This window comes from Cajanus cajan, chromosome 9, assembly GCF_000230855.2.
Source record: "Cajanus cajan strain Asha chromosome 9, NIPB_CcT2T_4, whole genome shotgun sequence".
Classification (NCBI taxonomy): domain Eukaryota; kingdom Viridiplantae; phylum Streptophyta; class Magnoliopsida; order Fabales; family Fabaceae; genus Cajanus; species Cajanus cajan.
Window position 1 is genome coordinate 55,803,632 of NC_138525.1, and position 14,145 is coordinate 55,817,776.

The window sequence follows — 14,145 nt, forward strand, 5'->3', positions numbered from 1 at the left end:
CATAATACAAGACCAAACAATATAAACTCCTATACTACCAAATATATGAGAAAGGTGGTCATCCATGTAAAGCCCGAGTAAAGAGAACCCTAGGCTCATAATACAAGACCAAACAATATAAACTCCTATACTACCAAATATATGAGAAAGGTGGTCATCAATGTAAAACCCAAGTAAAGAGAACTCTAGGCCCACCAAACCCATTGGGCTCACTAAGCTCTAAAGCAATCAAAAGCCTAAAGGCCCATAAAGCCCAAAATTAGGCCCAATAAGCTTAAAACCCAAAAAGTTTATACTAAGGCCCATAATACAAGACCAAACAATATAAACTCATATACTATCAAATATATGAGAAAGGTGGTCATCCATGTAAAGCCAAAGTAAAGAGAACTCTAGGCCTACCAAACCCATTGGGCTCACCAAGCTCTGAAGCAATCAAAAGCTCAAAGGCCCATGAAGCCCAAAATTAGGCCCAATAAGATTAAAACCCAAAAAGTCTTATACTAAGGCCCATAATACAAGACCAAACAATATAAACTCCTATATTACCAAATATATGAGAAAGCTGATCATCCATGTAAAGCTCAAGTAAAGAGAACCCTAGGCCCATAATACAAGACCAAACAATATAAACTCCTATACTACCAAATACATGAGAAAGGTGGTCATCAATGTAAAGTCCAAGTAAAGAAAACTCTAGGCCCACCAAACCCATTGGGCTCACTAAGCTTTAAACCAATCAAAAGCCCAAAGGCCCATGAAGCCCAAAATTAGGCTCAATAAGCTTAAAACCCAAAAAGTCTTATACTAAGGCTCATAATACAAGACCAAACAATATAAACTCCTATACTATCAAATATATGAGAAAGGTGGTCATCCATGTAAAGCCCAAGTAAAAAGAACCTTATGCCCATAATACAAGACCAAATAATATAAACTCTTATACTACCAAATATATGAGAAAGGTAGTCAAGATGTATCTACTTCTCAAGATGTATCTACTTGTCAATGCTTCATCAATTAAGAAATACATAGTTAAATGTGTTTAGGGTTTAGGATTTATGTTGATTTGTGATAATAGTCGTAACATAGATAGAAAATAGATGGAATTGACCATTTACCATTCCATGTATTCTTATGTGTGAAACAATTGGCCTTGCATTGGATGACCCATCTATGTGTGCTTACGTCTATTGTCCCATATGTTGACCTATTTGGCCAGAACGACCCGTTCCAAAATCAGAACGGCCCGTTCTGGTTTAACTGGTCATGTGTTTTTTTTGAATCTGGAACGGTCTGTTCCAGTTTCAAAAATAACACATGTATAGTTGAACTAGAACGGGTCGTTCTGATTTCGGAACGGGCCATTCTAATCCATTCGTCATGTGTTATTTTTTCCTCTGGAACAGCCCGTTTTGATCCATTCTTCATGTGTTATTGTTTCATCTGGAACAGGTCATTCTTATTTTAGTACGGCCCGTTTCGAACCTGAAAAACAGTTGCACCAGTGCATTGGGACATGTGCTTTTTGGATAATTTTAAAAAAAATATTTTAATAAAAAATTTAGAAACTTTAATCTTGTGTGATAGGGTGTATGATACACTACTTGTATAAGTGGTCCATCCAAGAATTTACCTAACATTTAGAACTATTTTAGAATTTCTAAAAAATTACTATTCATATAAGTGACTTGGCTTACTTAACCAGTATAGTTATGCCACTTAGAAAAGGTTCCAAAACCCCCCAAAATGTAAGGGTGCCGAAGAGTCTCTCATTATTATTTTGGAAACTTTATTCTTGATTACTTCCCTCTCATACGAGCTAAGATCGAAACCCTATTTTTGATTTCAAAAGCATGGCTTTCCCAAAGGATTCAAAATTTCTCCTCTAGCTCCACCACTATCTACAGGATGAAATGTCAACAAAATGTTATTTTCTTATTGATACATTATAGTTAAATAAACTACATTCCCAATATTAAGATACATAATTCTATATGTCTCCTCTCATTCATAATTTCAGTTCTCATGAGTATTGAAATCAAAAACCAAAATACATTAACTTACAGTAATTAACGAAAACTATATACATGATAAATTCACGAGGGACCGGAATAATCGTGTGAATTTGACAATGTTGTATCAGTGTTTCTGTCAGAACTTAAAGTTAATAAGGACCATGAGCTTTCATAATCAATTATCTTCTGTTTTCCTCGAAATTGACTATATAAGCTATCATTATCCCGATTCTGCATTTCTTGATATGATCCTTCATGCAATCTTTCATCATTCCTGCGATAATGTGTTATAGATTAAATATAAAAACGAAAATTGGCTTCTAACCGAGAGCTTTTAAAAAAATGTGATTATTTCTCTAAATCTAATAATTATAATGGTAAGGATTGTAAATGAATTTCTTCATCATGTTACTGTTTGAATTCGCGATCATTACCAAAAAAAAATAAGTCAATTCAAGCTAATAATGCAACAACAACTCCGGAATATAGCAAATGCATGTCATTTATTATATAGAACATATCGTACTATACCATCTAGAATTAATATATAGAATGCATTTGTGAAAAATTACAAGGAATTCTTTCGGATCTGAACCTAAAATCAACATAAAGGAATATTATCTGCATTAATTCTAAACATATCTGAAGATAAACAAGTCCAACATATATAACCTCAAAATTTCAACTTCTCTTGATAACATAAATAGTATACCATGTTTTAGTTCATTAAAATATCTAAAAATTTTCTAGTATGTTTAGATGGAAGATTTTAAGAGAGTAATTCATATAGGATTTTAAAAGACATTTTTTTATTAATATGAAAAAATTAGAATAACAAAATTAAGGATTCAACTTAAGCTCTCATGCATTGAACTCACTCCACTTAAAATTTAATTTAAGAATTAACTTAAAAATTCTTAAATAATTTAAGGACTAGCCCAACAATTTAACCCATTGAAAATAAAATAAAAGTTGCAACACTTTTGATAAATACAAGAATAAAAAATATATTATTTTTTATAGAAATTAAAATGAATTTCGATGTATTTTAAATTTTACCCAATATAAAATTCCGTGTTGTAAAGCAATGAGACAAAACTATGTTCAGACATATGTGCCAGCTAAACTATATTATCAGTTTTCTTCTTATTTTTAATATTTATTTTATTCCTTTATCTTTCTAAAGATTTATTTTAGTCCTTTATTTTTCAAATTTTGAATTAATTTTATCCTTTTAAAATAATGATCACTTTTTTTTTATTATTTTGGAACACAATTTTAAATGTTTTTTCAATGATTCAAGATGTGAATCTTATCTCATTAAATTTATTTACATAAATACTGTGTTTGGTAAAGGAGTAAAAAATAGAAGAAAGAGAAAAGAAAACAAATAAAAGATAAGTGAAGAGAAGTAAATAAGAAATTAAAGTAATTTGGTATCAAAGAAATAAAAGAGAGACAGAGGGAAATTAGATTGTTTAAATTATATTTTTCAAATTAAAAGATATAATAATTAAATATTATAAATACATTTATCATTTTACTCCTAAATACTACACATGCTCAAACTTTCTTTTATTTAATTATGGTTCACATATTCGACTATAAAACATATGGACTATGAAATTAGAAAAAAAAAACTATATATCATAAAGAGCAACAAGATGACATGCAAAGAATCAATAGAAGAATATTATGGAATAGATATATAGATTAGTGGGAAAGATAAAGAATATGAGTTAATCACTTATACATTGTTAGTGTAAAGTTTTTTTTATACTGATAATTAATTATATCTTTTAATTGACATGATATAATTAAAAGATATAATTAGTTGTCAGTATAAATTTTTTTTATACTGACAGTGTATAAGTGATTAACTCAAAGAATATATTGATAGATGGAAGAAGATTGATATATAACCTATTGAGGAGAAACGCAATGCATGTGTGCAAGCCAATGTATGTTATTTGGTACATATCAGGATTTTCTTCACACCGCTGCACCTGTTTGGTTGCATTACAACCTTCAACAAACTTGTAAGCGCATCTGAAGTAACTCCTACAAATTAATTATCATTGAGTACAAAGTGAGTTACATGGCTAATCTTGAAACAGAAATTGGTCTGGTAATTATATATATAATTACCTGTTCATTTAGAAAATTGACACATTAATAGAAGAATCATAAAATACCTATCAAGTTTAAAGAAAAGTTTTATCGTATTACTATATACTTTAGTATTGAATGTTGTATTCCAAAGGAAAACAAGAAAAAATGTAGAAGTAGATCAGTATATGTTAAAGTTAATGTGTTAAAGAATTTAGAATCTTTGTATACAAGAAAAAATCGATATATTACTTGTCAAATAATAGATATAAAAAAAATATTAGTTAATGTGTTTGGATGCGTGCAAATAATTGTCACTGCCATAGGTAATGAAAATAGATTGCACGATTAGCTATGTGAAAAAGAAAAAAGAAAAAAGAAAAGAAAGGGAGATCCAGAAAGATATCGGAGGAAATATTATGAAGAGATGTCATAATATATAATACGATAAAACTTGCTGTTGTATTGTTATGTAGTTAGAATTTGACTTCATTTAATTAATATGTATATCTATTTAATGGAAATTTTATTATTGTACAATTACGTATCTTATTAAAAAAATTAATTTTAATTAAAAAATAATACTAAAGTTTTATTTAAAATAATATTTGTTAATAACAAGTTATTGATTGAAGTAAAACAAAGTTTGATCTCTTTAAACAAAACATCAAATCATATAAAGAAAATAAAATATGATTCGAGTAAGTGACTAATTAACTAAAAAATAAAAATAATTAGTTAAATTTTTGATAAAATAATTATTAATAAAATTGATGAATATTTTATACTATTTAATAACATAATTATCAATAAAAATAATAAATAACATTTTTAAGAATTTAATTTTTAACTATGATCTATATAGTCAAGTATACTCCCTAAGAACATCTGCAATGGGAGTTGCTTATAAACAACTCCCTGTGTCACATTACTGCCAAATCAGCACTAGTCCACTTTATGGGCTACTTAAATTTTAGCAGAGTTGCTTCTGCAAGAGATCAAAGCATGATGCAAATTTCAGGAATTGTAAAAAAAGTCTAGAAATAGGTAGAAAGATTCTATATAATTCTAGTTAAATATTAAACTATTAAAACTCTAGAATTTCTGTCGCTAGCTAGAATCATCATGGGACAATAGACGACTAACATACACACTATAAATAAACTTCCCAAAACTTCCAATTGTGAGGGTCCTCCTCCGAAGCTAGCATACAAGCCTCGTACTGCTCTCTGTATAATATTCTCCATTCAACTATAATTTGAAATACACTATCCACTATTACTCGTCTAAACTTTTTTAACAGTACCAAAGTTACGTTCATTTATCTACTGAGTATAGATATATTTTTAATTACTTCAAACATTATATTCCACATTACTTCTAAAATATTTTTTCTATTTATGATCATTAGCAATCAACCAATATCTATCTTAATATCTCTATCTTATGAGAAAATTATGACTTTTGTAATATCAAAATAAGATTTTTTTTCTCTCAAAATTTATGAGATATTGTGAAGATGGCTTTATTATTTATGAAGATATTTTAACTTTTACTGCAGCTAAAAAAAAAGAAGTGAAGAAAAACAAGCAGAAGGATTCTAGGGAATTATTTGCAATTCAATAAGTAGTTAATGACAAAATAATTTCAAGAATAATAGGTGTCACATGTGAGAAAAACTTAAAACACACTACAAGAGAAGTTTGAAGGAAGTAACCAGACAAATAATGTTTAACTTCAATCTCTAGGATGCGAGTTTAAATTAATAAAAATGCAAGAGTTTGAGACCATAAAAGACTATTATTTATTATTTAAATAGTTAGTCAAATGAGAGCAATGAAAAAAATATTCTTGAAAAAAAAATTGTTGTGAAAATTCAAATTTTTATTATCCATAAATATGATACAATTGCAACAATGATTGAACAAACTAAAATTTGTCCAACTTATTAATGATACAAATAATGGACTCTCTTGAAATTTATGAACAAATATTGAAAAAGCATGAAAAAGAGTCTACCAAAAATACCTTTCAATCAAAGCTCAAATTATGGTCATGAAATAAAAAATATGAAGAAAATAAAAACAGTGAGGAAATCTTTAAAAATAAAGAAAATTTAAAAGCTTTATAAACACTTTTACAGTGAAGTATTGAAGCTGGTGTGCCACCTATTAAGCAATAAAATAACTGGTACTAGTAGGTTTTTAACCGAAAAAATTAAAATTAAAAAATTAAAATCATGACTAAATAAAATGAACAGCATTGAGATGATTTCTAGTTATCACATGTGTGATAACGAGACTCATTTTCATCTCCAACCTTCGTCTCCTCCATTTCAAAAACTTCTTCTCCAACCTTTGTTCCTTTTTCTCCCAACAAAGGCGCCACTCACACTACATTGATTTTTGGTCGTCACAAGCAGCAATAACAACACCATTTTCCATATTCAACCACTGTTTTCTCTATTTTAAAATCTTCTCCAACTTTCGTCTCTCTTTCTCCCCTGACTTGGAAATAATGGGGGTGTCACCCACCTCGTACCTCTATCTCCCTCGACCTTGCAACAGTGATGTCACCACTCACACGACGACCACCATATTGAATCATTAACAATTGAGTAACACAAATTGAATCAATCCACAATTAAACAAAAACATTTGAAATCCAAAATAGATCTCACTCGATGATTATCAATGACAGAACAAAGTTTAATTGTCATTATTTTGTCTTAACAGTTTAACAAATGAATCATGTAAATAATCAGGCAAAAACGAGATACAATACGAAGAAGACCAACGCTTGACGGTGGAGAGACCAAAGGAAAAAAAAAAAAAAAAAAGATGCGATTAAGGGGGATCGGGTGACACCGATGTCAACAAGTTGATGCTAAAACTATGGTGTGTTTCTCCTCCAATTTGATTTGCTTGTTGCTATGCATTTCTCGATCTAGTTTGGCCATGACGACATGATACCTTGGATTGGGAGAATGAGGAGTAGGCTTGGAATGGGAAAGATCAGAGAACCTTCTTAGTAGGTTTCCAGTAAAAAATCTCAACCTCAATTTTTTTATTAATAAATCCAACGGTGATTAGAGATGCTTAATGGATGTACCACTTATTTTGGTACTTCATGTTAGATTTTTTGGAAGTTTCTTTAAGTTCAATCAAAGCAAATATCCTCCATGTGACATCTATAAGGAGATAAATCACTTGGAAAGAAATTGTTGGCATCATGAAAAGCCTCAATGTCAATACTAGAAGAAATTTGGACATGTTGAAAAGAATTATCACAACAAAAATAGACAACAAGAAAATTTTGTTGAAGAGCAAGACAATGAGATACATTTTTTTTTCTATGCCAACCCATATTCTAGTAATGAAACAAGTGGCAATTGGTACTTTGATAACAATTGCAGTAACCACAGTGCTAATGATTACAGTATTTTCAAAGAAATTGATGACTTTGTGAAAGTTTAAGTACAATCGAAAAATGGCACCATGGTAGAGTCAAAAGGCAAAGGCATCGTTATTGTAGAGACTAAGAAAGGTATGAGACTCATTAATGATGTTCTACTTGTTTCTCATCTTAAAGAAAATCTCTTGAGCATTGGTCAAATGATGGAGATATGCTATGCTTTTCACTTTAAAGGTGACATGTGCATTATCTATGATAACAAAAGACGAGAAATAACCCAAGGTAAAATGGAGAAAGAAAATAGAGGTTTTCCAATAAATTTCAAATATGCTACAAACGTTTCCATCAAAGCGCAAGTGCAAGTTGATGGTTCATGGCAATGGCATCGTAGATTTGGCCACTTCAACACTCATGCCTTGAAGTTACTATATCAAAAGAATATGATGAGAGGTTTTTCAACTCTAAAAGAAAATAATGAAGCCTATGAAAAATGTCTTCTTGAGAAAGAACATAGACTATAGCTTTCCATTGGAAAAGCACAGAGAGCAAAAGACTTAATGGAATGGATCCACATTGATATTTGCAAACCGATGAAGATAATATCACTTCATAACATGGGTTTACTTTATTAAAGAAAAAATAGAAGTCTTCAAAATATTCAAGTTTAAAGCCTTTGTGGAGAAACAAAGTGAAAAAATTATAAAAGTATTTAGAAGTGATTGAGGCAAAGAGTACAATCCACACGAGTTCAACAAGTTCTATGAAGATTAAGACATTGGGTTGAAGTAGTTTACACCATAGTTTACATAACAAATGTCCAACCAAGACAATTCAAGACAAGACTTCAATTGAAGCTTAGAGTGGGAGAAAGTCATCGGCTAAACATTTATGAGTATTTGGATCTATCTGCTATTATGTTCTATTGAAAAGAGACACAAACTAGAAGACAAGACTACTTATTGTATCGCACGCAATCAAAAGGCTACTAAGTCCACTACCTATAAATGAAGAAGCTCAACATTAGTCGAGATATTGAGGTTGATAAAAATTCTCTTTGAAAATGGGAAGAAGAAAAAGTTGTTAGAAACATTTTCGTTCCAATACAACAACCTCAAGAAGAAATTCAAGAAATAGAAAGAGATCTAACCATCTATGAAACTTGCAATACATCTAACAAAGCAAATTCAACTCAAATATTATAAGACAAAAGAACAAATTACAAACTATATATGTTCAAAAGTTTCTGAAATTTGTATCAAGGAAGGATGTCAAAACATATTACAAATTTCAAAAATCGTAAGAAAAGTCTAGAAATAAGTATTAGGATTTGAGATAATTGTATAAAAAAATATTAAACTATTAAAACTCTAGAATTACCAACTTACACACACTATAAATAAGCTCTCAAACTTCCAATTGTAAGTATCCTCCTCCAAGCTATCATACAAGCCTTGTACTCCACTAAGTATAATATTTTCCATTCAATTTTAATTTAAAATACACTATCAACTATTACTCTGTTATAAATTCTCTCATTCTTAAGAAACACTTATATGGAAGAAAAAAAATTAGCTTATGAAATTTCTTATATTTTTCTTCCATAAATGTATATTATGAAATTTGACCTTAATAGGATAAGACAATTGTTTTTAATATTTTATTTATAAGAGGAAAATTTTCCCCTACAGAAAAGCTTAATTTTAACTTTTTCTAGTACTGTATCATCTTTTGTATATGTGTACGTGATAGGGTACTTTGAGCATTCAAGTAGGAAGCAGTCCCCTAAGTTGGTTTTTACTAGCCCCGGCCCTCACATTGGCACATCAGCTTGAGTATAATTTCTGGTTTTGGTATGAGTCAGAAAGAGACTACGGAAAATGTTCTCCGATAAGTAATTTTGATAAGAATTCAAAAAATGAAAAATAATTTCTAAACTTGTTTAAATATAAGATAGAAGCATTGTTTTAGAATTTTTTTTTATTAAAAACAAGAATCATAGGAAAATGAATATTCCTACTTTCCCTATAGCTAAGCTCCTGGAGAGATCCAAATTGTTCTATGTCCATAACAGCCCATTTTGATTCTACTCAATATCCTCTCTCTTCCCCCTAATTTCCCATATAACTTGGGCAGTTGAGGTTCGAATTGTTCATTTGGAGCCAAATCTAGCTCCAAGGTCCTATCACATATTTCTTGGGAGATAGGGAAAGAAACCAAACAAAGAAAAACAGTTATGTGAGGTGCAATGAATTATGTATAAATAATCATGTTTACTTATATATATATAAATAGAGTCTCAATTACGTACCGAAGAAATTTAGAATTCAGAATTTGCTTTTCTCCATACTTCCTCCATACATAACCGTCGTCAGTGGTCTGTAAGACTGCGGTCCATGTCTGCGCACCCTTCCCCTTCCTGTGGAACAAAAATTCAGGAATTTATATATACATAACATCCGGCTAGCTAGACAATAAAAACGCATATGTGAAAAAAAAAATTACATACAGAAATATTTATATATCCGTTGAATCGATCGGCGGGGAAATAAGGGTTTGTAGAATTAAAGCAGGCACTACATAGATGATAGATTGATGAGAAAGAGAACACATAACCTTATACTGTGACTATCTCTTTCATCGCTTTGACCCTGTTGGGATCTGTTCCAATTTACACTGTCATCTCCAGAAGTTGAATAACTGGCGGAACCGAGAACGTGAGGTGCAGGAGCAGGAGCAGGAGCAGGAGCAGGAACAGGAGGAGGTGGTTGGAAAGAAGAGGCTTTAATGATAGAAATAGTTTGTGAAAAAGATGAGAGCACATTCTCCAAGAGTTGCTCTGGTGAGAGAAAGTCTTCACTCCCAATGGGGTTTTCTAAAAGACCCTTGAGTTGGGTAGCAGCTTCCTGGCCCTTCACAAGCTCTTCCATTATCACTCTCTCCTTTACTATGATCATACTTTCACTTTCTAAGAACATATTTTTCACTTTCTATCACCCTACCTCCAGGGGAGCCGCTAAGGGCCAGCGTAGAGACCAGAGAGGAGAACAAAGAGAAATTGAGGGTTTTGCTCTCCTTCTCCTAATAGCCACTGCGACCATGACAGGTGTTTAATTAGATCAAATTAGTTACAAGTAAAAAATTAATATTCTCATCGATTATTCATATAAAGCGTACTATTTTATGTTTTTCATTTGTCTTATGAAATTTCGGTTAATAATTCTACTCATTTCTTTTTTCTCTTTTTTTTTTTATACACATATATACTATCTCGCATAATTGTGTAGTCAGTAAATGATATATTTGTAATTTGATGCGAAAAGATAGAAAATAATTAGGATGCAACTTGATTTGAGTGAAAAAAAAAAAAGAGTTAAAATTTGAAGTTTTATTGAAAAAGTTGTTTATGGAAAGTTGTATATAAATAAGGAAGACATTTTTTCAAACAAAATTTCAAGTTAGAGTAATGTAATTATTTTAAATACAAATATTAATTAAAGTTGTAAATTTGGACTCGATTGACCCATAAATAAAGTCACACTGAATCTTTACAAAAATGACTTAAATAAAATAAAGTCATTTTGATATATCCTATTAAGTTCCACATGTCAAATGGACTTAAGTCATTTGTGGTGGTTTATTTAAACTTAATTTTATGTCATTTTTCATTAATAAACATTATAGCATTTCTTTATTATTTGTTTCAAATGTTGAATGTTCTATACTTGGCATGATAGACTTGGAAATGTTAGCTTCAAATCTACTAAAAGAATACTCTTGATTTTATTCCTAAATTTTTTTAGTGAATTGAAATAAAAATGTGAAGTTTGTGTTCAAGCTAAACAACCTCGAAAATCTTTTCAAAATTTTGTTCAAAAGGAAACTTGTTTGCTTAAACTCATTCATAGTAATATATGTTATAGCAATGGTGTGATTACTCATGGTGGAAAGAAACATTTTATTACCTTTATTAATGACTTCTCAAAATATTGTTGTGTATTTGATAATTCATAAAAGTGAGTTATTTGATAAATTCAAAGTTTATAAAGTAGAGGTTGGAAATCAATTAGAAAGGAAAATTCAAAATTTTCATTATGATAAAGGGAGAATATATTCTTCTAATGAAATGGGTGAATTTTTTTAATCATATGATATTATTCATGAAATTATTCCACCCTATGTTCCTCAATCTAATGAAATTGTTGAAAGAAAAAATCGTACTTTGTTAGACATGATAAATGTTATGCTTATAAGTATTAGTCTACCTAATATATAATTTGTGAGTTTACTAAATGTCATATTTTGAATAGAATGTTAAGTGAGACAAAACAATTTCTAGTAAAGTTTTGAATGAAACAAATATAATACATATTGTTATTTCTAACATGTATGTTAGTGTTTCAGAAAAACATAAGTACAGGCAAACAGAGCATGTGTCATTTCTTATACTAGAACCAAGATAAAAGAAGAAAAGTTTCAAGCATCAGACGGAAAGGTCAAACGAAGCCAAGTCTAGCACAAGAAAAAAAATGATCAAGCTCCAGACGAAGCACATTCAAGAACGAGAAAAAGTTCATACAGACCACAAACGAAAATTCTTCAAGTACCAGACGAAGATTAGTCAAGACAAAGCACAACAAAAGGATCAGACAAAGCAAAGTCAAATGCAAGATGAAATACGACATGAGCACCAGAAGATGTTGGATCAAATATCAGATGTAGGTGTGTCAAGCACAACATAAAGCGTAACATAAGGATTCAGACCAAGGCTGGTCAAGAATCAGACAAAAGTCAACTACATATCATACGAAGGACAACACAGACTAAAAAGCATTATAGACAAAAATGAAGTTTGTCCATCTATAATATTGACCAAACCAAAGGAAGTCAAAGCATTAATGACAAATGCTCAGACGAAGATCAAGTCTTGAGATACACATGGACTACCAGACGCAGACGAAGACTATCATGCAAGCATATGAAGAATCAAGTCTCAAGGGACAATTCAGGCATCGTCTACAATCATACAAGAGCTCTCAATATGATCGCGTGCTAAAAGGAACAAAAGAAGAAGAAGAAATGCAAGCCTAAAAATCAAAGCATGTGTATGTCAGAAAAAGTACATTACCTTAAAGGTAAAGACAACGCCTCTGCAGCTACGATGACCGAAAAAAGGACAAGAAATACCTAGGTCACAGTTAAAGTCAAACACTGTAGCTAACAAAAACGTAGAAGACTTCACGCAATATTTATAAATAGGAAGTAATATTTAATGCAAAATCAAGTGCATTAAATGAGAAATTGAACTAGTCATGAACGACTACCTTCTGCTTCAAGGACACTTGCAACGGACAGATCTTATAGAGGCCATAAATATGTCATGACTCCAAACTTGGAAAGGCTGGCAAAGAGTGATTCCAAGCCCAAGAAGCAACGAAACCATAGACAGAGCATACATAGTCAAATGTACATTATTGTATTTATCTCTATAGATTAAGGAATTCTAAGTGTAACTTAGGAACATAAACCTTAGTGAGTATAGTAAATTTTTGTATCCTTTCTGTGAGAGTAAACCACACACTTAAAACAAATTATCTATCATTTGTAAATCTTGAAGAGGCTAGGGAAAGAATACTTGTATAAGCCTGGAGAGGCTTGTCAAAGAATCCTCACTAAGACCCTGAAGAGGCTGAACAAAGAATACTAGCGCTAATGAGTGAAGTTAGCGGGCCAAGAGTGGTCGATAATCCTCACTAAGAGCCTGAAGAGGTTGAACAACGAATACTAGCGCTAATGAGTGAAGTTAGCGGGCCAGGAGTGGTCAATAATCCTCATTGAGAGCCTAAAGAGGCTGAACAAAGAATACTAGCGCTAATGAGTGAAGTTAGCGGGCTAAAAGTGGTCGATAATACTCACTAAGAGTCTGAAGGGGCTAAACAAAGAATACTAATGCTAATGAGTGAAGTTAATGAACCAGGAGTGATTGATAATACTCGGGAACCAGGAGTGGTTGAGAATACTCACTAAGAGTCTGAAGAGGCTGAACAAAGAATACTAGCACTAACGAGTGAAGTTAGCGGGCTAGAAGTGGTCGACAATACTTGACAAACCAGAAGTGATGATAATACTTGTACTTAATTGAAAATCTAGTGGAACCCTTCAATTGAAGGAGACTGGACGTAGCTCAGTCTGAGTGAATCAATATAAAACTCTTTGCACTGTTTTACTTTTCCTAGACGCAAATTTATTTATTTGGTATTTCATACACTACTAGAAAAGTTTCATTTTTCTGCAAATTTTCTTGCAAAAAAATATTCGTAGAAAGTTTTTGCAAAATTTCATGCAAAAAAATATTCACAGAAATTTTTTGCAAATATTCCTACAAAAAAAATATTCGCAGAAATTTTTTGCCAATTTTCTTGCAAAAAATAATTTATAGATATTTCTTACAAATTTTGCTACAATTTTAATAATCATGGAAAAAAAATTCCATGGTAAAAATTTGCAGAAAATATTGTAAGAATATTATTTTTTTTCTTGCAGATTTTATTGCAAAAATAAATTCGCAAGTAATGTTTACTAAAGAGTAGAAAAATTTTGTAGGTAA

At 30.8% G+C, this 14,145-nt stretch overlaps 1 protein-coding gene across 2 annotated transcripts; it reads right to left on the reverse strand.

Moving 5' to 3' along the window:
* Positions 1 to 1,912: 1,912 nt before the first annotated feature.
* LOC109795541 (putative WRKY transcription factor 70) lies at positions 1,913 to 10,516 on the reverse strand. 2 transcript variants are annotated; one of them, XM_083063718.1, is made up of 4 exons: positions 10,155 to 10,516; positions 9,850 to 9,957; positions 3,942 to 4,079; positions 1,913 to 2,292 (listed from the first exon to the last, which is right to left on the reverse strand). In XM_083063718.1, the coding sequence occupies exons 1-4, from the start codon at positions 10,514 to 10,516 to the stop codon at positions 2,100 to 2,102; spliced, it is 801 nt and encodes a 266-aa protein (XP_082919844.1). In that variant the 3' UTR covers positions 1,913 to 2,099. The 2 variants fall into 2 exon arrangements, with proteins under 2 accessions (XP_082919844.1, XP_082919845.1); XM_083063719.1 differs by lacking the exon at positions 3,942 to 4,079.
* Positions 10,517 to 14,145: the final 3,629 nt, after the last annotated feature.